This window comes from Opisthorchis viverrini (assembly GCF_000715545.1).
Source record: "Opisthorchis viverrini unplaced genomic scaffold opera_v5_25, whole genome shotgun sequence".
NCBI classification, from domain to species: Eukaryota; Metazoa; Platyhelminthes; class Trematoda; order Opisthorchiida; family Opisthorchiidae; genus Opisthorchis; species Opisthorchis viverrini.
The window spans coordinates 2,621,207-2,644,174 of record NW_008751681.1 but is presented as its reverse complement, the minus strand read 5'-3'; the positions used below and the strand labels follow the sequence as shown (position 1 = coordinate 2,644,174).

The window sequence follows — 22,968 nt, the reverse complement described above, 5'->3', positions numbered from 1 at the left end:
GGCAAAAGATGCAACAGCTTTCCAAATTAAACATCCAAATACAACCAACTATGGCCAAGTTCGACCGCATTAATATACCTCAGAATTCGACAATTTCAAGACCGGGAGAAATGACTCTGGGAGCTCTTGAACAATACAAAAATCAGATTGAAATTGCTGCTCACCTTCCAGGCGTTGATATCTTCCTTCAGCCGCTGCAGCACTTTTCCGAGGAAGTCAATGTGCAGTTTCGAGTTCTTTGAAGCACTTTCAGCTGTCCGACTACAATGCGTTTGCAAACAAAAAAATGGTTCGACAATTGTTAGGATCTGAAACCGTTTCGTGAGCTTACCAGGAAGGTCCACACAGACTATTTATCCAGCACAGAGTTCCTTCTCAACTGACACTCAAAAAGACGTTGCACATCTGAGCGCCAGATATCCGAGTAACCAGTCACCACCAGCTTACCTGACGCGAACTGGGAGAATGAAGACTATTGTTGTAGCATCCTGCCTACGGTGGCTTATTCACGCAGCTAATAAGCTACTCGTAGCTGAGTAGTGTAGTGCTCATCTACTAACCCTAGAGATACGCAATGTTGATGACATTCGGGTTTTATAGCATAGAGTAGAGCCGTGTGCAGGATGAAAGTTCATCTGATGCCTTGAAGGTTTACACGTAATAACATGAAATAGCTAAAAAATATTTAGCAAATTAATACAAACGGATGATAACAAACGTTACACGAAACCTATGGTCTTGAAGCTGAAACCAATACGATTCGCTAGGGCGCATCACACCCACCACCACCATCGAGGGAACCACTTGTTTCACCCCCTCAACTCTTTTCAAATGAACAGAATACCTGAAGTATGTATTGACAGATAGGGAGCAACACATTGATCCCTACGGAAAAAGGGCACGCTCCGAACTTTTGTAGAGTTAATAACGTCGCAGTCAGTAAAGATTTGTTCGTCTTTGAGAAAACTAATCTGGAGTCCAACCAAAGATCACCTGGGACTACTGCTTGTGAGTCGTTTGGGACACCCAGTAATTTGAAACCTCTGTACGTATAAAAATCATTCCCAGTGAAGGCAGGAGATGATGTCCGTAGGTATAGGGTGGAGTGCCTTATCAACACGCGAGGGTTCATTTCATCCTTTAATTTCCCGTGATTCTCACTGATACTCACTGGCAAGTTTTGTGCCAAGGATAGTAAGGTAGATTGCTTTTTTTTTGCAATGGACCAGATCACTTTTTGAGTTCCTTTTCGATATATATCATGAAAGCTTTACTTGCTAGTGGCACATGAAGTTCACCTCTGGGAATCAGAGCATAGCAAAGTTTACTACTTGATGACCCAATAATCCCCATGAAATGCCATTCAGGTTTCTGCTGAAAACCCACTGCATCAACCAATAGGGGGAGGTGGGGCGTAACCCAGATGCGAACATATCCGCATATGTAAGCGCCGTTGTCACGATAATGACAGCAGGATAAAAGCAGATCACGGTTCGTTATCACAAGCTATCGCATCATCACAGCCCGTAAAACATGTGGGCAGTTCCACTTTCCTCAGCCTGAAGACCGGTCATTGTGAACCGGTTAGAGGAGCGAGAGCGGTTTCCTAGTTAGGGATGTTTTGCAGAATTAATAAAAGTTCCATTGTGTTCCGATGTCCGATTCCTCTCTGATTGTGTCCAAAACTTGCATTCCACATTCAGTAGACAGAACTGGCCATAGAAGGCACACCTAACGGGCAGTTCTGATGTAAGTTCCGCAGTTTGACCAGCTCTCACTGGCAGCATAACCGAAATTCATTAGGATGTTTGTGTTGGGCTGTGTTCCATCTCTTCTTCTCAGATGATATTCATCTGATATTATTATTGGGAGGAAATTATCTGCCTAGCCCCGAGGGAGAAATTCAGGGGTGAGAAGACCTTTACACGAGAGCATTCACGGGTCTGCCCTATGTCTGCCCTTATCCCAATGGGTTATTCTTAATGGTTCAAGGAAGTGATGCAGGATGGGGGAGACGGCGTCACGTTCATCACCGTAGCGACAGCGCCGGTAGTTCTATCCCGTAAAACGATAGTGCATAGCATCCAATGTGGAATGGTGGTGTTGTCCATGGTTGTACAAAAGAGAAGGACTAGATGTTCGGGCATAGGAGACAAGAATATACAGTTTAAAAGCCTGACCGCAAAGCAAATCCAATAAACGCAAGAGAAGGACAACAGCCTGGTGCTTACCGTACAGGCCGCCAGATCTATTTAAACCAAATCCTACAAAAACTGACGGTCCAGGAGACTACTCTTTACGCCCCTCATTTTTCATTAACTCGCGGATATTGCTTCCAAATCCCTTAGTGTAGCTGAGTAAGTTACCTGAGTCTTGAGGTCAGGCATTGTCACTCTCCGGCGGGTAATTCAACAAAATCAGGCGGAACTCTGCGCGCGAAGATATTTGCTTGTTCGGACACGATAATTCAAGTGCATTCACTGGCGGAGTGACATGACCGCGCTGGTCAACAATCTCAGATATCCGTAATTTACTCCTGGCACGGCAAAATTTCTGTCCTTTTGGCTTGACAGTATGACCAAAGTGACGAAAAAGGACTTTATCTCATCGTCATCTGTTTGAGACCGTTCTGTCTCTCCTGGTTCCCCTAAGACATACCTGGAATGTAAGTCTGTCCCTTTAAGAAAGATAATCAGACAAAAATCTAGCAGAGGTGTTTCCAGTTTACATTAGCGTGTATCCTTAGATAATATTTTTATTTTTTTCTTACACTGGGATTACGATGGTTCGATATGCAGACTGTTTTGCTTCCACAGATCACTGACCAGACTCAAACAAGTGCCTGACCTCAAGCGAAATTCTCCAGTGTGGCAAACACAGGAAAGAATGAATTATGCATCATTTCCTTGCAATTTCATTTTTTGGTGGAAAAGGGATGTAAATGGGAGGAAAACTCCATTTAGTGTGAAAACATTAATCTAGCGTCTTAATTTACTAAGTGTCGACGAACTGGTGTTGTCCGTGTTTCCCGATATTTGTTCTCCTAGTAGGCCGGTTTATGATACCGCTTCGTATGTTTAAAGCGCCGAGGAACTGTGTCAAAGCCCAAGAAAAAAGCGCACGTTTTTATTCTGATTAGGGGAGTCAATATCATTATTGTTCCAGGAAGCAATTCGATACTGGTGAGTCAACGCTTATGCCCCACGAATTACAGTCGAGTGGTTGAGAATATATGTCACAGCCTTCGCTAAGGTTTCTCCCTGATATGGATGGTGAGTAAAATACAACCCGAAGCCAAAACCTGGGAATTTTAATAAAATATCTTCGTCAAACATAAACCAGTTTGAACCATTCATCGGCTTCAGCAAAAATATCACGTGAACTCCAGTACATCTGCAAAATTAACCAACTGACTGGTGAGCCGTTTAGCAGCAGGTCAACAAGTCATCGCATCCAAGAAAATGTCAGAATTAATGTGACCATAGAAAAATTACGTCGCAAGAAGATTACGCAGTTACGTGAACTGAAACAAAGGGTGGTCTATAAGGCAGTGGAGGGGGTCATTTCTTAAGGACGATGAAGTATATTCTGGATCCGCTTCTTCGTCCAACCGTAAAACCGTGTGAACTTATGTGAATAACGACGAGTAATAATGGAGAAAATAGCGCACCTCCACCACTCTGCTGATATGTATCCATTAGAAGGTGGCTGACCTGAAGATAATGCACACTGACCGTCTTTTGTAAGGAATACCATTCCGTTTTGCACTTGAGTTTTTTGTTTAGAGAGCGAAATCCAAAGAAGCAATAAAAACGTGATGTAACACGTCACTATAAGTCTACGGGAGAGAAACCAACTACTGAAATATTGGTTTAGTGTCTTCAGTTTTCACAAACTGACGATGGACCTACTCCGTTAGTTCTTGGAAGATGCAAAGGTCATCTTTTTTCAATCGTTTCATCGCTTTTTGAGTTTCTCTTATAGATGACACCTCATTGATTAGTGATTCATGCACCCTATACCTCCACTATGCTCACTTATGGTTCATTAGTACCTACCATTTCGACTTTTTCGAATTAAACCAGCAGTTTGTCGGTACAGTCATCAGTACGACTCATTGCACTGCCGTGGAGCAGCTGAAAAATGGGAACTTCCAGTATTTCACCTGCTTTGAAATCAGTGAACCTTATTCATATTGCTTTATGTATCAAAATAAAATGAGTTTAGGCTTTCGAGTGGAACCTTTACCCGAGAAAACTCGCCAAAACTCATTCCTCAAAAGTGCTTCTAATTCTGTAGTTTAGCGTAAAGAGGTACTGTATTAAAACCAACAAATAAATCCAAAAGCACCTACAATTTTTCGACAAGCATGTGAGCTTCTTTTACGGGACGGCTGGAGAGGTGAGCAATTTCAGCTCGGATGACACTCAGTTCCGTAGCCAGTCGATGGTTGGAGCTTTGGGTCTGATTCACCCGTGCAGCTTGCTGTTCGTACACTGCAAGTAGCAGCGTGGGTCGATGTACAAGCTATTTAAAGAAGTATGGTAAACGATCAAGTGACAATCATGGTGGCCTGATTTAGCAGCTGTGTCTATTATTCATAAAGGCAAAGAACTAAATCAAGTGATTAAAGTAGAAACTCGTCATTTTGAAAAACATTGTATTTCTAAACACCGTATCTTGGCGTAAACATAATGCGTGAGCGGTGATTGAGAGTAAACTAGCGACGCTCAGTGTAACTTCACGATTGTTTGTGCAGGTAAATAAAGTGTGAGGAACACTTTATGGCATGTGAACAGAAGGAAAGCTAATCAGCTGCGTGCATGATTGAGTGCTGTTAAATGTCAGAACAAAATAAAAGTAAATAAATGTTTATAGCGAGCTGAGGGATGAAAGGGAGAAACCGTTGATTATAAAGGTCGCAGAGTAAATAAAGTTTTACTGGAGCGTGGATCAATTAAGATACATTTAATAGAATCAGGATAAGCTGTTCTTTCGCAGTTGGATGTGTACGAGTTGTACCATTAGTGAAAACTTTCAGAAATGACGTTACATTTAGCCATTTATCTCAGCAAAATGCTCGCAAAATTATAACGGAGGTAAGTTACAATATGTGATGACTAGTGGTATACTCAGCACCGGTTTGCGAACACGGTGGGTGTAATTGTGATTCCAAACTGACATCAGAATGCAATATTCGGCCCCCGTGTTATTGGGACGTTCGAACCCCTCACGTGCCCATTATATACAGGGATCTTCACTGTGTGAATAACAGTTGAGTCATTTGTCAGTTGTGATGGCCTTTGGTGGGTGGGTGTGAGCGTAGGCAACACTGGGTTCGAATGAAGAATGCTATCAAATTTCGGGACAGGACATAAATCTACCTTGTCTAGTTGGACGTTACTCCTGGTCAAAGTCTGTCATTTCTATTATGGTAGAATTGTGATATAAAAAGTGAACTGCCTGAAGTGCAAAACTGAGAGAGAGAGAGATGTAATCATCGTTGTATCACCCGAGTGGTGGATGAAGTTTGACGAAGTCAGTGGGACTGAATATTTATGTGAAAGCAAGCATTCCTGTGCAATGCATGAAGACGAGGAACGTTTCAAGGACCACTTTATCCAAACTCTAAAATGGTAAATCCAGCAATGCAGCGTACCATTTGGACAGAGTGAAGATGATAAGGAAGATAGCTTAGACTGGGCAACTCACACACTGGCGCACCTACTGGCAGAACATTAGGGTATAGAAACGTGGATTGAAAATTCATTGAGCGGACTTGTGTCCCGCAACCCTTGCTGTCATGAAGGGTTAGATAGCCATGTTCGATGGAGAATAGTATGAAAGATCCGGTATGAATGTCAGTCTTGCAGTGCCGAGTCAGAAGGTTAAGCTTACACGGTGTTGAGTCACTAAACTCTACCTGCTTGAGTAGTTAACTGAATTACTCATTATCATCCCGCATGTACATGCCACTGAACAGTTTGTCGAATTTTAAAAAGACCTGTGTATGCAGCTGACTGTGTGGAGATCAGATCAGCCATGGTATAAAGATTACTAAATGGAAAGGTCCATATTATCGACAATGTAAAAAATAGTATGCCCAAAAAGGTGCGTTGAATGTCGAAGAAGAGATTTGGATGCATGACTTCAAAACGTATGCTTTTTCTGCTCCCTAAGTGATTCAAAGTTTAACTACCACAGACGTCCTACGGTCTTTTCATTAACCTTGATGGTTGTTGTTTTTCGTTCGAACTCCAGGTACATAGGCCGAAGAAAATGCAAGATAGTTCAGGGGAACAGAATAATTTCACTACGGTTGCACGCGCTTTGGTTAATAAATGGGATCTTACACGCCGAGTATGGCCTTGAATTAGTAATCTGAGTGTTGATCTCTACACATCCAAGCCCGAAAACATTTACTATTATGAGAGAATTTCGGGCACCGGCCTTAGTCGGCCATAAAGCATTTAGGTGCTTGTATTAGAATAATGTGTTTGGGTCTCGAAAGGTAGTCCAATAGAGGATTTGTGAGTCAATTTCAAGCCTTGCCAAATTGGTACAGTCAAACTAACAAACAGCTGCGACGGATGTCAACAAACTGTCCATTCTAATGCACAACACGGCAAAGTGTCTCAACGAAAACTCCACAGTAAGACTGACAGCCATCGTTCTCATCACCGTATACATGTTGTAGAGGGAGCCTTATCGCAGGATTTTAAGAGACATTGTTAAACGGCTAAGCAGAATATATGTGATGATCAGAAATGCTAACTACCAGCTATAACCTATTTACCTAAGACATAGAAAGCTGCACTTTATAATTCATCTTATAAAACTGCCTGTCATCTGTCCTTGGATATTCACCATTGATGGGTCGGTACTAAGCCGAAAACTAATCTCAAGAACCGTGCTCATTTTTGTGGCCTAATGCGTGATTTTTATATTTCTAGTCTCTATAAAAGTACTGATATCACAACAATCCTCCTACAAAGCAATGCACATCCTCAACACCACGCCCTTCTTTTAAATAGATCTGATTAGGACAGAAGCAAATACAAGTTCAGACTCAAGAGTTTCCGAGTGTTTCTCGTTTCTAAATCTCTGAAACCAGACAGGTAAAAAGCCTGTGTTGGAAAACTTACTCCGTCAATTTCATCCTGTTCCTTGAAAAGGGCATCCAGCTGAAAAGATATCCGAGTAAGAGGTAAATATGCAATTTTACCAAAAAGCGGGTATGGAATTTAGGTCAAAAATATGTTTGTACCATTCGGATGCAACAGTAATCTCGACGGGTGAAAAATGGGTGGACATGAAAGAAGGGGAAAACTGAAGAAAACTGAGGTCTTTGCTATGAATACGATGACTTGATACGAATTGGGAACAAAATAAATAGCTGATTGAAATTGCGCCAAACCCCACCGATAAAAAATGTCAGAAGTAAAACGAGATAAACTAACGTAAAAACATTCTGGTACGTGACATATTTTGAGTAGCTTCTCACGTCCCTCTCGTCAAATGGCGCCTAGTTTTGCGAGCTTTTTTCTCCTTTGCATTTGGGGGATTTTCACGAATTTCTATCGTCTTAATGTCCACTGACTCGTTCGATGAGCTGAGCAGTTTTCTTTTAAAAACACCTGGAAAACTGACAACCAGCTTTGCACTTCCACTCTGGGCTCTTTAAGTTGGTGAATATCCCCAGATTAAGTCAATCCAAATCGGACGGAAATATGCAGGAGGACAGGTGTAGTACATTCAGTTGAAGAAAACCATCGATGGATTCAGCTGGATGCAGGTGAGTCCCCCACCTATACCAAATTAGTTTGCAAAAATGACAGCATCTGCAAAATTTCGTCTAATTTGGGTTCAATTAGAACACAAAGTTGACGCGAATTAAAAAAATACGTCTAACTGGTGAGATCAAAGCAGAAGAATGGCGAAGCCGCTCGTTGGCTGTTTAAGGGTTTCCAAGGACTTTATGAATGGTATGCACGTCTAGACTGAGCGGACATAGCTTTGAGATTGGAATTTGGTTTGTTTATTAACAATAACAAGAAAAGCGAAAAAGTGTCTCTGAATAGCCAAGGTTTTTTTTCTGGATAAGCTCTTCACTATAGAGTTTTATTAGTTTTTATTTCTTATATTAAACTTCTGCTTTCCTCAAAAAAAGAAACTTTTGTAGTGAGACGCCGTAGGGCAACACCGCGTTTCGACAGCTCAGATGTAAGAAACTCCATCGAAGGTCGTCGCATCCTAACAGCATTTGCATTCAAGGACATAGAAACATCAGATCGAGGGAGGTTTTATTTCGGGATAGGTTAACTGCACAGGAAATTACCAAACAGCACTGGTGGCAAATGTTAGTAACAATATCCTTCCGAGCTTACATTCTGATGAATAACACTCCGGCAAACTTTTATTTTTCCCAGTAGTGCCATGTAGTGATTCTGCTGAATGGAAGTCATCTTCAGTTTTCGAAGCTGATATTCCGTGAGGACGGGTGTTGGAGATCTAAGTTTGAAATCTGGGAATTCACTGAAAGAAAGAACAATGTTGGAGGGAATGAAGTTGTGGCTTGCACTTCAGAACTTAATCCATAACTCAAAATTCATATGGGCGTTTAAAAATCAACATTAACACGTTGTTCGAAATCACTTCAGGTTAAGAGACAACAAGTTCTTATTGTGTATCGTTAAGACTACGACAAAGTAAGACAAAACAATACATATTTGTGGAAGATGGACGTATTCAATCAGGATTGACCGGAGGGTCCACAGTGCTTCACAGCGCCCAACAAATTAAACTCCCACTTTTGTTTAAAAGCATGCGAGTAGTATGTGCTTGGAAGGAAGCAATTCGGCATACGCTGCTTGTGATCGGCCCTGAACCAAGTTGATAAACCGTGCTCGTTCACGAAGGCAAATGGTCGACACGTCATTTTGGCAGGCAGGCAAATGTGGGGAGCATGGTTTTTGAAAGACCTTCCAGGTTTACTACGACAATTTCGTACATGAGGTTACTATGTATATGGGCAACATAGCTGTTAGTCTAGGAAGTAATGACAAGTGCAGCCAGTTGATTGCAAAGTCTAGTGTCTTAATTCAGAACAGTCTTCCGGAACGATAGTGAACACGCTTCATAGACTGTTTGGTTTGACCAACTCCATATAGTCTCTTCCATGAGATTTTAGTCCGTTTATATGAGTAGTGTGGTACGGCATGTGTGACGATTCCAGCTTTTATGGGGATGTATTTCAACATTCAGCAACTAAAAATGGCAACAAAACCCCAAAGTTTAGACTCCACAAGTTACTTCAGGCTCAGTCATTCCCGTACCTTTGCAGTACACGAAAATATGACATCTTATTTTAAAGACGAACTAATTCTTCTGGGTTCTCAAGAGTGATTTGCACCAAGCTTCTCGAAGTTCGGGTAAGCGAGCAATAAGAACCGATTATAATAATTATTTGTATGACTTCACTGGACGTTGGGTGTTGCATCAATAAAAATTAAGCTTATCTGACTGAATTACTGGAGCACTTCGTAAGATAACAAAATCCGTATTCACCTTGACCATAATCGTAGTGCAGTTGTTCTGGTCAGTTCCAACAAAATGGGAAAGAACTGAACCCGTACGCAGCAAATATCCGCGAGTTATTAAACTTGGATATCTGAAGTGCAATGCTAGTGTGTTGTCAATATTCCACAAGGTCATGTCGGGCACACCTAAAACATCAGGTCTAATTAGAGAAACGTATTCACCCAAAGTCAATAAAACTAGCTTACGTAAAGGGTAAAATCTGAGCTAGAAAACTGCTCCGGTTTTAGTTGTGGGATGTATATAGTTCACCTTCACATCGATCTTGCCTGAGCAATCTCCCTCCGATTTTAGCGCAATTATTCCGATTAATCCACACCAAAAAGGAGAAGCACTGAAGACGAGTGTTTCGAAACGAGATACGATCAGTAATTGACCGGCGCTACATAGAGCTATGGTGATGGAGTCTATCTGTGTTGGGGTTTGGATTACATGCAAGGGCAGCATGTGGCCAAGCGACTTCACTCCTTCCGGAAGTTAGGACTGCACAGAAACAGTGTGGCCAATAAATAATATGAGAAGTTCGTCGTTGTCCGGGCGTCTTGATTGCAGACCTCGACGACCACTTAATAGGACCTGAACATCACCAAGTCTACCTACTGGTGCATTCATAGCCCCACAACAGCAACAACGTATTAGTAGGAACAATGCAATCAAGGTGTCGTAAAGGTTGTCTATCGGAGCTAAGAGTCTGTTGAGGGCATGAGCAGATACGATGAAAAGTATGGAATTATTTGAGCGTTTACAGGATAATCTCACATGCTTTGCCAAACGAACCATACAGAAGAGACTATCAACGGACAAGCCTTCATCTCGGTGGTTTAGAATAAAACCAATACAAACAGAACAAGCAGCAGCGGCTTCAGGACCACCAGAAGTGCGGAACCAGAAATGAGCGGAAACCTATAGGGGTTCAGATACCTGGGTCTTTTTTCAGAGAGGCAGCAAACATCAATAGAAAGCAAGTCCGGCGTAGGTAAAAGAGTAATTCTGCTGTCCAGAATGTTCCAGAGTGCGAATGGTAAAGGCTGCCAGACGAACTGAAGGACAGGGGCTGAAGAGTGATTTTGAACTGTTTCAGGTCGTGGCGACCGAGTTAAGCATGGATATTGCGGCAACCGACAACGGGTGGTAAACAGATCTGTTAGTGCTCCAGAGAGATGTCGCTGGCAGCTAGGTGAGGTTGGGGTGAAGAAGGAAAATCTGAAAGACGTAGTAAGAGGCGTCGGCAATAGGCTTTTTTTGCTTATTTTCCCTGCTGTGCGCCGAAAATAGGGCGAGCCGGTTGATGGAATCACGTGACGGCCGACTTGACGTGAGATTGAATGTAGATGTGCGATTCACGATTGTGGTCTGTTGGGATACTACCAGGGCATCCAGACCTAGAAAAGGGGACAATCAGGATCCTCAACCAAAGCCTTCCGTCCTAAAGCCTGACTAAAACGCAGTGATGGTTGGCTGAAAATCATCTGGGCAGCCTCCATTTTTACGGTGCAAACCGCTAAACACGTTTCACCCCTTAACCTGAAGGATCAGAAAACTGTTTCTCGGGGCTCGTCCCATTGGCCAACCTGAAATAGGAGTGTGGTACGTATGAGCATCATACATACACTCCTAAGCACAACTCAGGGATTTATGGGGTGCACAAACGGTCACAACGTTGTAAGATCAAGCGTCTTCGTGACGTGTAACCACTGAACTGCGCGCTGCTGTCTCCTCAACTGGATATAAAACGTTAGGAAGCTAACTTCGAAACTCGGCGAACCAACGAATCGCCATCCGTTCTGGGTTCGAAGCGCTGTGTGATCACAAATACATACATCTGATAGGCCTTGATAGGAGACAACCTCCAGTCGCATGATTCCTTATTTTGGTTGGAAATAAAGAGAATAGACGGGCCAGGGTATGTGTTTTGCTGTCCAACTGAGATATTTCACAACTCCAAGAACTAACAATACGACGCTGAAAAACAAGTCGTCTTCAAACGGGCTCATCGAAAATGTCGACAAGACGATTCATATTTATGTTGAAGCATCATAAGCCTGAATGTTTCCTACCTTGAAGGATGAGGCGGGATCTCGAAAAATCAGACCATCTAGAAACTATCGTCCGTATTAGGACTAAATGGTAGACTAGTCGTGTGGTTCTTTGATTGATATTTTCAGACTGCTAACTTCAGGACCACCTGCTCGTTCACCGGAGTGCTCAGCTGGACTGTGAGTCTGAAAAATTAAACCTTGATGCAAGTGACAGTTGACGTGGTTGAACTACCGAAAAGAAAAACTCTTGTGAGAATGGAATGTTTGAAATCAGAAGAAAACTCACTTCTAATTATAGTGTCAAAAGGCGATTTGTCTATGTTAAAAGCTCTTTTGAAAGTACACACCCCTTAGCCTTGACGTTTCTATTTACACAAACATACGTCAAACGTCTACCTGTAGTTAGCTGATAGTTGACAAACATTTTGACACTCAATTCTCAAGCGTACAAAGATTTACTCATTTTGGCGGCTTATAATTCCCTCTGAACTAGAACCTCTCAACTCCATTTATAAAGTTCCCTCCATACAAAGAGCCCATTAAGAAAACTGCAGTGCCGACAATGGCGTGAATCGTATTTTCTATCTTTAGCTTCATTTCAATGTCATCTCACCAGTTATGCCTGCATCATCCAACTAGAGGATGAACTATGAAGAGTCAAAACAGTCATCTCGCGTGAGTAACTTGGTCTTCTGCTTTCACTTTTCAACTTGCGAGGTTTCTTGTGGCCTGCTTCTTCAAAATTCCTCCTACCACGTTACCTTGCTCCTTATAGACGTAACTGGAGTTCTGCTGTTGATGTCGTCGAGAAGAAAAGTTGTTCGTTCACCTATGCTTCTTTTCAAGTATTCAGGTGAAATACCGATGTAAGCGCAGGATTGCTACAGGTACCCTAATGTCGCTTCCTCTGTGAAAGGGACTAGAGTATACATAAAAATAGACATGCATTTTTGTTGATGAACACGGATTAGTAATCGAGCGATCAACATGCAACTGAAGGCCAAATGGTTATTCGAACATAGCAAATGAAAGTGACTGGCTCAGTAACAACTAAAGAAACGCCAAACATTCAACAGTAGCTGTATTTCTTACAACACAATCTCTGTTATCTTTTGCATTCAATTCGGAGGGACAATGGTTTGGAAAAGTTGTTTCCAGACGACATTTGTGGAGTTCACAACATTAAAAAACGCGAGTTCCGAATTTCGTACAGACTATGATTCAGCAGTCCCCGCAGTCACATTAGGACACTTTACACTAGGATTAATATGAAAATTAAAACCGAAAATAGCGGGTCGTCAAGCTGGACATCTCATCTAACTCAACAAAGATGTATCAGTCAGTGTTTACCGGAAACGAAAATTTGTTTTTTTTTCACTGGCAAAAAAAACAAATTGCCGTTGGAAATATCGGTATGGTCGTTGAGCTTACCTCATCTCTCGTACTTTCGCTTCGTCGTCTTCTGTATCCCCCTCGGGCAGGACGGAATTTCGATCAGCCAAAGCAACTGTGGACTCAGCTGTCTGAGAACGAAAAGTAACATGACTAATTAATGAGGTAGAAATCTACGCCTACTAGGCAAGATTTTACACAAGGGATAGACAGTATGTCCAATTCAAAATAAGAATAGCAAACTTAACAGTGCGGTATTAAGCGTACATATTTAGGGCTCGCTTGTCGTGTAGAGCGACGCCGTTCATCCTGAAAAAGTCACCTATTGGGATGATATGATGAACGCACAAGCTCATCTAGACAGTGACCTCCTTGGAATACCATCTAACATGAGATTGGCGGGGGTCAATCTTGTGGAGCCTCTGGATGTAATTTTAAGGATAGTTACGGTACTAACTTGGTACCTCATTGCCACTGCACTTGTCGAAAAGATGCAGCAGAAATTAATCTATAAAGCATAAACGACTGAATAAACCAGACGAATGACACAATTCCAAACTGGGCTACAAGCCGCTGCTGCTAGAAACGATGGGTTGAAAGTCGCAATTAAACTGACTGTTCGAATGAGTTCGTTAGTCTTGTGAGATAGAACAATTTTTATACAAAATAGTTGGCCTTGTTAGCAAAATGGCTGAATGTGGATAACTGGGGTTACTGAACAACAACAGCTACTATAAGCTTGCTTCACTGCTGTTGAGAGACTTGCGATTCTACATCACCAGTTGATCATCGGAGGACATCTATGTTGTTTAACACAATTTTCGCTTACAGATGCTAAAAGTACTGTGAACAATCAGTAGGCTGCTAGTTGTTGTGTCGTAGGGTACAGGAGTTCGCTTCTGATGTCCGTGAGTTGAGTGAACACCGGAAATAGTGTTTTAACTTCGTATATTACTAGGAGACATTTCAGATAATGATGCGAATCACCTACGTTTGACTGTCGAGTCCCTGGTCTATGAAGAAACTGCAAGCAATTGTGACCAGAGTATCGGTAAATTTCAATTACTCAACAAAACGTGTATGAACAGATTTCTCGGCACTCATATATGTAGAACTGGAATCGTCCAATGTTGGACTCCCAAACTTGTTGCTTCTCATTGTGCTTGGGCATTTGGTGAAATTCGAACGAGGATGACATTGCGGTGTAAGTTTGCTGAACTTGTGTGTTACAGGGTTTCATAACCAAGAACTGAGGAGTGATCACACTGCGCAGCTAGCAGTAAAAGCTACCTAAAAGTCCGGGTAGGGTGCCCATTTCGCCCATGACCATGGCGGGTGACCAAAATCAATGAGAAAAGATAGGCCATCCGGAAACAAATTGTCGGAATTTGAAAAGCATGGAGAAGAAGAAACAACACAGGTTTTGCCTAATGGTCACTTTAGGGCTAACATTGAGCTGCACTTATTCAACCAGAAGTTCCCATTAGTCGCATTTCATTTGAAGCACCTGACGTCAGGGCAGTTCATAATGTTTCAACCTAATTCAGGGGACCTTGAAGATTTTATCAGCAGATTATTCGGCCTGATAAGCAGTACACATCCAGTCAGCGGGATAAAAAAATTAAATCAACCTCTTTATGTTTTTAGTTCTTGTATTCATTTATACAGTTGACTCAATACCATCAGCTTGAATCCGAAAGAGCTGGAAATTAGAGAAATCCATCAGTCGTGTATTACGATCAAATGCCTAGAGTGGCGTAGCGTGGATCCTTTTTCAAGCGTGTTCTTTTGTCATCATTTTCTCCATAAAGTATCAAAACCAGTATTTCTCTGCAACTGAAAGAATATACATCCACAATAATTTTACCAGTGATAAAATCGTATGCCCGAGACATCTCATTTTGCAACTATTGAGATACACTGAACCTCGAACGCTTCCTATTTCCATATTAGTCAATCGAAACCAAGGAACATTTCCCGCTGCCAGGAATGAACTCAGGGTGTAACAAGCGCCTCCTGTAAGTGAGGATACTTACGGTATGCGGACTGATACTGTTTGGAACAGAAATGTTTGACGATTGTATCCGCTGATGAAGTTTCTTCATTTCAGTCCAAAGGCGTTTCGTGCGTTGAAATTCTTCTGCCATTCGGGACCGCAGCTGCCCGAGTCGTGATTCATTGAAAAACCCTGTCTGTGAAAAAAGTTATTCGTCATTACCGGGGGGCTCAATGCTGTCTACTTCTGTATAGGTACTGGTGAATGTGATAGGAATTACATGGTACTGTAGTAGCAGGAGATGGTTTTTCCCCTACCATAGTGAACTCTATCGTTTATCCTGTTGCTGGAAATAGGTCTCAGTGGGTCAGCTTGGGTTCACACACACCGTGGCAGACACTGCTCTTTCGAATGAAACATAATCCACTAATGCGACGGATGGTGGACTGTCAGAAAACTCGGTTGATTGCAACCCATTTTGATGGATATTAGTAGTCACTGGGAACATTGACCGTTTATTACACTGAAACTCCAAGTGGAATTTGATGGAATTTATGTTGGTCTCGTAAAAAATCAGAATGTTTCTGTTGATGGGCCATTGGTTTGACATGAGGAAACTTGCTCTTCCTTCGACCTGACGAATGGTCCCACCGAAAATGAAATAAGGACATCTTACTAGACAGGACACACTACCCGACTACTAACACTTCCATTAGCCTGCTATGGGGTTCCTCTGTCTTGGAGCTCGTCATGCGATCAATGTCCCACGTTGGAAATCAAGTGCAATTGCATCCCGGTCATTTGGCCGATCAGCCGAAACACCACCATCATTCTACACCAACAGGATCAATTGATTTTTGATATGCATAAAATAGTATAGCAGTATGAGGGGTGAACCCAAGAAGCAACTACTGTATCGCGTATAAGTAGCTTAAAACCGCCGTTTTCTGGCGTAAGTTCCTTTCAAAAGGAAGCTGCTAGTAGATTGAGGTCCCGTTTGAGGAAAATCACATTTTAGACTCATCAGACACTTGGCTTGGCCAAGTATTCCACCTTTGGTGTATACAAATACAAAGCTTGTTCCGCAAGGAAAGTATTTCAGTGCGGTTTCCATTGCAACAGTTCATCCCTCACAACTTCGTTATTCAGGTGAATTTTGAAGGGACTGTAATTTTTTCCACATTCCAGTTATCAAAAACACTGAACCAAGAACACTCAAACTCCCATTATTTTTGTTTTTCTACTGTGCATATGAATCCCAAAAACTTAATTTTTCAACGTTCCGAAGACAGAATTCGGCATCAATTAGCAAGTGTTCCTCTCTAAGCGTCTTAGACGTTCACATCCTTATTGTGCCCTTAATTATTGAACTTAAAATGGGAATCTAAGTTGCGGTAACTTTTCTCCTTGTAAAAGATGCTATGACGAGCCAATTTCCATAAACTACAAGGCTTCAGAGATACCTTCACCGCTGACTAGGAAATGGGACTGTTAAGGTGGTTGTCTTAATAAATTGACAACCAAATAAAATGATCCACGGTTTCACTAGACGAATAAGAAAACTAATAAAGACGGTAGCAAAATGCAACTTCTTAACAAGGTAGCCGTGGTTAACCGATGAAGTATCAATTTAGACATATTCCACAATAACAAGATGAAATAGTCCAGGTTGAAAACAGTAATCCAGTGAATGTGGCTAGTAAGTGGTCTAAACAATCATAAGAAATTACTGAGAACCAAGCTCAGTATCAGTCAGATTAAGAACAAAACAGTCTTAAAAGTTTTGGCGGCTCCTTCGATTTCTTTAGAAAAGAGGAGAAAGAATATAGAAATTTAAGAAAGTTACTATCATGAGGCATATACTCAAAGCTTCTCGTTAGACAACGCTAGCCGCCCAGAGCTTTGCCTGTTGCATCATTAATTGCCAACCGCCTCACGAGTGAGAAGCTTCACCCTGGTTCCAATGAACAACATCAATCCCGTGCGGAGGGGTTGAGGAAAACCCTACAGAGTTCTTCAGTTGAGATATTTTGCGAGACATTCTCGTACAGTTCCTGAATTTTTACGTGCAAAAATTAGTCCTCAACGTTTTTCGAAGTGATTTAGTATTTTGTGCATTTGTTGCCGGTGTACAATCTTGCGTGTAAGCACTGATGCAACCAGTTGAAGTTTTTTTCCGGAAGTTATGCATTTGGAACAGATAATTAGATCACAAATGGCCGTAAAACAATCGAAGTCGTTAAAAAGAAGGGTTGGAACTTCCAGTTGACTTGTTGTCAGACAAAATATCGTGTCGGGCCATCACAAAATAGATCCCACCAAGGCGTCATTTGTTAGCATCCGGGAAAGAGCTCCTCGAATGAATATAAGAGGTGGTGAAGTTATGCGGTGATAATGAGATATAGGGTTGTCTCATAGTAAGGCAGATTACAGGGACCTGATCTTTAATGCGCGATCCGGCAAGTGAATTAGTCACTCTGATTGTATTTTCTAGTCGGCTAAACCCGATATCGCTGAAAAATGGTCGAGACTTACTTTGGAACAAGGGATGTGACCGGACTTCCTTAATTCGCAAGCGTATCGAAGTTGTTCATACAATCTGGAAAAAGTAGAGCACGAAGGTTGTAAAATTAAACCTTAATCCGCGGTTTAATAAAGTATGTTTCATTGTGCACTGTTGATGAAGCAATACGTGTACACAATTTCTAACATGGGAAACCAGTTTCAAGGTGCACGTGCAGGAATTCGAACCTGGGTCTCAGACAAAACAGCCCGTGGGGCTTCTGCGAAAAGGGATACTGAATGTAGCACCGTCGTGAAAAACAAATTGATTCCCCTGATTAATATACACTAAACGTCCCGGTGAAAACATGGAATCTGTATACTTGTTTTATTATTGAGTCTATCCGTTTTCGCATCAATGGAAGGCCTAATTGTTCCATAGATGAACGTCTTGAGCTTATAACACGCATTTCTCTAAAGTCACCAAACAAGTTATTCATGTTTTTCGCCATTATCCCTCTTATGGCTAAGAAGGCATGAGGCATTTCTGACAAGTTTGGTCATACGAGTTCTTCCATCCTCTTGAAGGAAAATATCCGACCAGGCTTCCCAGGGGCTGGACTACTCCACTAGAAACAATCGCATGCAGTCTAATTAGAACAAGACCATCCGGTTAGTGTTGGTGTTCATGATTTCGGCTTCTGGCGTAAGAAGGCTAATGATGTTAAAACTGGACTTGGACCTAGTGTGGTACGTCAACACTGCCAGGATTATTTAGAGGACAAATTGATTAGACTGTGAATCATACTTTAATCATATGACAGTTTTGCTGCATACCACATCAGCGAACATGTATGCATCAAAGAAATCAAGGGTGTCCATTGTAGTATATACACAGATAAGGTAGGTTAAAATGCTTTCAGAGAAATAAATCGTCTACCTTATATGTAGCTGACGAACAACAAAAGTGAGTCAGCAGAGTACTTGAATGCGACGGAACTTTGAGGAACGAAATCAGGCAAACAGAACGCGGGACCTGGCGCCTCGTTAAACACATGTGAAGTTCTAACTGGGTCATCAACTATTGTATTTGTCAGCGGAATTCGACACCTTCCATGTCCTCTGTTTTCCCTAACAACGTGTGAATAATAATTCAGTTGTTAGTAGTGGAGTTACTCCGGTGGAAATTCCAAAATGCATTAGGCCAGACTATTCAGACTCAATCAAACAACAGCAGAGCGCCGCGAATATCAAACGGTTTGGATTTGAAATATTCTTCCTCTTACGAGGGTTCCTTTGTTTAGGGTTGCATATGAAACGCTTCCATAGATTGTTGAGTATCAAGTACAAAAGCAGTTGTTGTTGTTGTTGTACAACTTCCAAGACAGACGAACAGTCTAACATGTGATCAGGTGTACACCATTTGATTTACATCAAATTTAGTGAGAACTAGTTCAAGTTTGAGCAACTTTTTTAGAACGTGCTACTCTGCAAAGGAATGCAAAGGCGAAGAATCCTTATCTTGGGGTAGTTCATGCTCTATTTGATTGGTATATATTCCGTAACGTCATCGTTGGATTCAGTTCCACTGTGTTTACGTAGAACTCCTCTGTAAATTGCTATACCGCCAGAAAGCAGTTTTGCACGTGTTACTTTGCCTGATCAATTGGATAAAAGTGTTGTAACATGAACGATTTTGGCAGTGGGCTCGTTAAGCATTTCATCGAATGATAAGCCTGTCAAAACATGGAACGAATTAGACAGCACCCCAAAAATGGCAAACTTTTAGTTTAAGGAGAAAATGTAACTAGTCACTCAGGCTAGGCCAAATAGCACAATCAAATTCTATCATCCATACTTGGCATCAAAATTCCCCCAGTTACCAATAAAAGCATCACTAATATGTTGAACGCGAGAAAAGCAGAAAGCACAGGTCATGGCCGTTGTAAGTGCACCGATGCTTGGACAAAAGCTGTTGATAACCAGAAATCCAGTGTAACAGTTTCGACGTAGAGGCAGACCACTTTTTCAGCCGATTACTGAACCATCGTTCTTCTGAACAAGACGCTGATGACTTTTTTCTGAATCAACGATAGTATTCTAAGGGACAATTTGCGTATTGTTTCAGTTGAATGGCAGAAAGCTGATCACACTGGCAAAAGCTCTCTTCCATGAATACGACATTATAAGTTGCTCTGGTGAGGCGTGAGAGTGAGAAATACCTAGTCAGTTCAGAATACTGTCACACTTGAACGATGGGGTGTTTGAACCGGTAGTTTCTAAATTTGTTAGCGGAACTGCCTGTCTAGTGAAGCTGAATGGTCAGTCACTACAGACCGAACAAAATTAATTCCTGTTGTATTCCCAGACAGGTTATTTCCGCTTCTCATCCCGCTCGAAATTGACTCTAGCGTAATACCTCATCCAGAAACCGTTCAGGTACTCTCAGAACGCGCCTGCTAGCCAGGACAGTGAGCCAGTTGTCAGGCTAAGCACCACAGTAAAATTGACAACTAAGAGTGCAAATTTGTTACTAGTTGCTTGACAGAGAACTAGTGATATTTCTCTAGGAAGTTTCATATTTTTTCACACAATCATAATGTAGTGTAATATGTACGTACTGTACTATAATCACAATGCCAGCCGATGGTTATTTGAAAGCAATTTACTAATTTCAGAAATGTTCCCAGTCCAGCGAGGCCTTCGAATACGTAATGCAGCAGATGGCAAACATCAGAGTGGCTGTACTACATAAGTAAACGTATTTTAAATCATCACCTATAAATTTCATTTCAAAGGCGAACTTCACATCTGGAGTTGAAACGATAGCCATGTATTTGTTCACTAGGCACTTCCATTTGCCCTATTCCTTTCAATCTCATTTGTTTAACGTATTTCTAAAGCAATCAGAACATCAACATTTCACTGACAGCTCTTATAGACGCCAACGATAATCTGTTTCAAAAAATGAAAATGCAAATTTAGAAGACAAATATGGAAAAGGCCTTCAGAGTAAAACAAACAAGGGCACGGATTTTTAGATTACCAGCAAGCGAGTCAGTGAAGCTTTTATTGGCAACCAAACTATCCCGAATTTGACGAAACAGCCAAACACGTGAAGGCGTTCACCGTCTAACCAGTGGGAAATATGTTTGTCATTACACTCTTAGATCGCTCAGAATCGCAATGAATACAAGCGTTGGCTTCATCGGACTACAAAGAACCTTAAATGTAAACACAAAGATACGAACGCTCTGAATGCCACCAGCTTCGTGAATGACGAGGCACTTGTATTGTACGTTAGAGAAAAGCTGGGTAACCGTAAGCAAATTCATTGTGTTATTGTTGTATTGTTCTTAGGCCGGGACATTTTCTTAGAGTACGTCGGACTTTCATCTTAGAACTGTACCCAAATGATGTGCCTATGTGCTGCCGAACATATTGGGTGAAGGATTCCTTGTTGGTTGTTGATCAGATGGCTGTTGATCTGTTCGCCGAACTTGACAATTGGCTTGCAAACGTTTCGTTACCATGCAAGGGACATCGAGAATGCGCAGTTGGGTGGGTAGTTCCTGTTTGCCTGTGTGCATTTATAGGGCATTCAAGTGCTGTCGGTTATCTCCCGACGTGATTGGCTTGTTGGGTGACAGCGTCTCTGTTGAATTTACTAAGAAGCTACCAATATTCCACCACATTACCGAAGTATTTCTTGGTTAATCACAAAGGAGACGTCAAGATGCGGCTATTAATTAAGTTCGCTGGGATAGATCTCAATGAATCCTCGATAAACGGCTATCAACAATTACAGATTCCCACTATATGCTGTTCTGGCTTTCTGGGAAGTGCAACTACCCTCCGTGTTCCACCCTTGTTAAGAAAATCAAACATGATCAAAACCAAACTATGCATGAGCCTCTGTCACCGGGTGTAGCTGTATGGTAGGGAACCATAAAATGTAGTGTATCGGTAGGTTATTGAGCCTAATCGACCATATTCATGACTGCCTGTTTAAAACTGTTCTACTACCGTAACGCATCATTTGTTAGTCCGTGTACAACATGGTTTCTCCTTCAATGCGGTGCACATCATGCATTTTGCATGAGTACCATCGCTCTGCTAGACACTTTTTAGGAGAGTGTACTAAATGTTACCTTTTAGTGCATCAAGCTATCTCGCAGCGGATGAAAACCTAGAGTGTTCACCAAGAATCGTAAGTCACCGGAAGCTTTGCTTAGTACCGTGTTATGGTGTGTTGTAAACAACTCTAGTGAACATGTATCACTATGAGTGAGGCTACATCTGTTCCATTTGCTAAACGGGTCTTGATCAGGTCAACTTGCAAGTATATCGCCCCCGTCATTTCAGCCCCTCTATTTTGACCATTACGTATGAGGAGCAACTGTCTATTTTCGAAAAGCAATTGCCCAATAGCATTAGTGAACATCTTGATCAACTTTAGCGGCAAAGCTGCAGTCTTGATGTACAGTGTTTATGGCTCCCACAGGTGTGTTCGCCGGTGATCTGAGGAGGCACGGGTAGGTAGCAGTGGAGGCGGTAGCTGATATATTTCATATGTCAATACAGAGGTGTCAATGGACTTTCCACTGGGCAGATCTGGAACGAAAGTTATGTATTGGAGAGGGCTGCTTGGATTCATGTGTACACTTGAGCGCACGACTGGGCCACGTCTAGCACTATTTTGAGTCGTTCATGTGTTTCCGTCAGGAAGACGGCAATGACCAGCGCAGCTGAGTTCATTGGTACTAACCTTCATACTTCGCTACCAAGTCAAAGCTTGATCACCCCTGGCTCTTTTCCATCCTTCGTGTGGCTGTGCGAAAAAAGCACTTCGAGAAAGTCGTCAACTGACATACGGAACACGTGACCCAATCAGCGCAACTTATGCGGTGGGGTTATTTTTTATCTACAGTGGGTGAGCTATCGTTAGGATGCGTCCAGACACGAAAAGTAAATGTACAGGGAACGACAAGCCCCTAGGGACAAAACCGGCACCATATGTTTCGGATAGCAGGTGCGTGGGCAGAGCCTGTCAAACACGGTTTAGTGGCCAGCAGAGTGGATGTGAAGCTGTCCACGGTGGGAATATCGCCATTGGCCGGATAGAACGACCGAGCAAATGATCATATTTGGCCATATAGCCATCCCATATATCTACGCAGAAACTGTACGTTTGTCCTGAAGATACAAACGTGTCCTGGGTTCTCTCTGTCTTCTTATCGCGTAGTCTGGCAGGCTGAGTTCAGGCGTACCCAATAGACGGCCACTCACTATACAATTATCTCTCCCAAGAAACATTCAGAGTATTTGAGCATTGCTAATCTTATATTTCCGCCAGACACAGAAGATTGTCTGAAAACACCGAGAGTCAAATAATGAAAGTATTTTTAACGTTCTGAACTCGCAGCTACCCCGTCTCTGATC

General features: G+C 42.0%; 1 protein-coding gene across 1 annotated transcript in view; it reads right to left on the bottom strand.

The window, feature by feature from the left end:
- T265_02184 (hypothetical protein) overlaps positions 1-22,968 on the bottom strand; it is a gene marked incomplete at both ends in the record, with an annotated part of 70,427 nt that overhangs the window by 8,691 nt on the left and 38,768 nt on the right. The window contains 7 exons of the mRNA XM_009166358.1: positions 165-261; positions 4,355-4,527; positions 7,146-7,184; positions 8,388-8,535; positions 13,068-13,159; positions 15,065-15,220; positions 17,560-17,623. Of these exons, the coding sequence (XP_009164622.1) occupies positions 165-261; positions 4,355-4,527; positions 7,146-7,184; positions 8,388-8,535; positions 13,068-13,159; positions 15,065-15,220; positions 17,560-17,623 (769 nt within the window). The remainder of the gene's footprint in view (positions 1-164; positions 262-4,354; positions 4,528-7,145; positions 7,185-8,387; positions 8,536-13,067; positions 13,160-15,064; positions 15,221-17,559; positions 17,624-22,968) is intronic.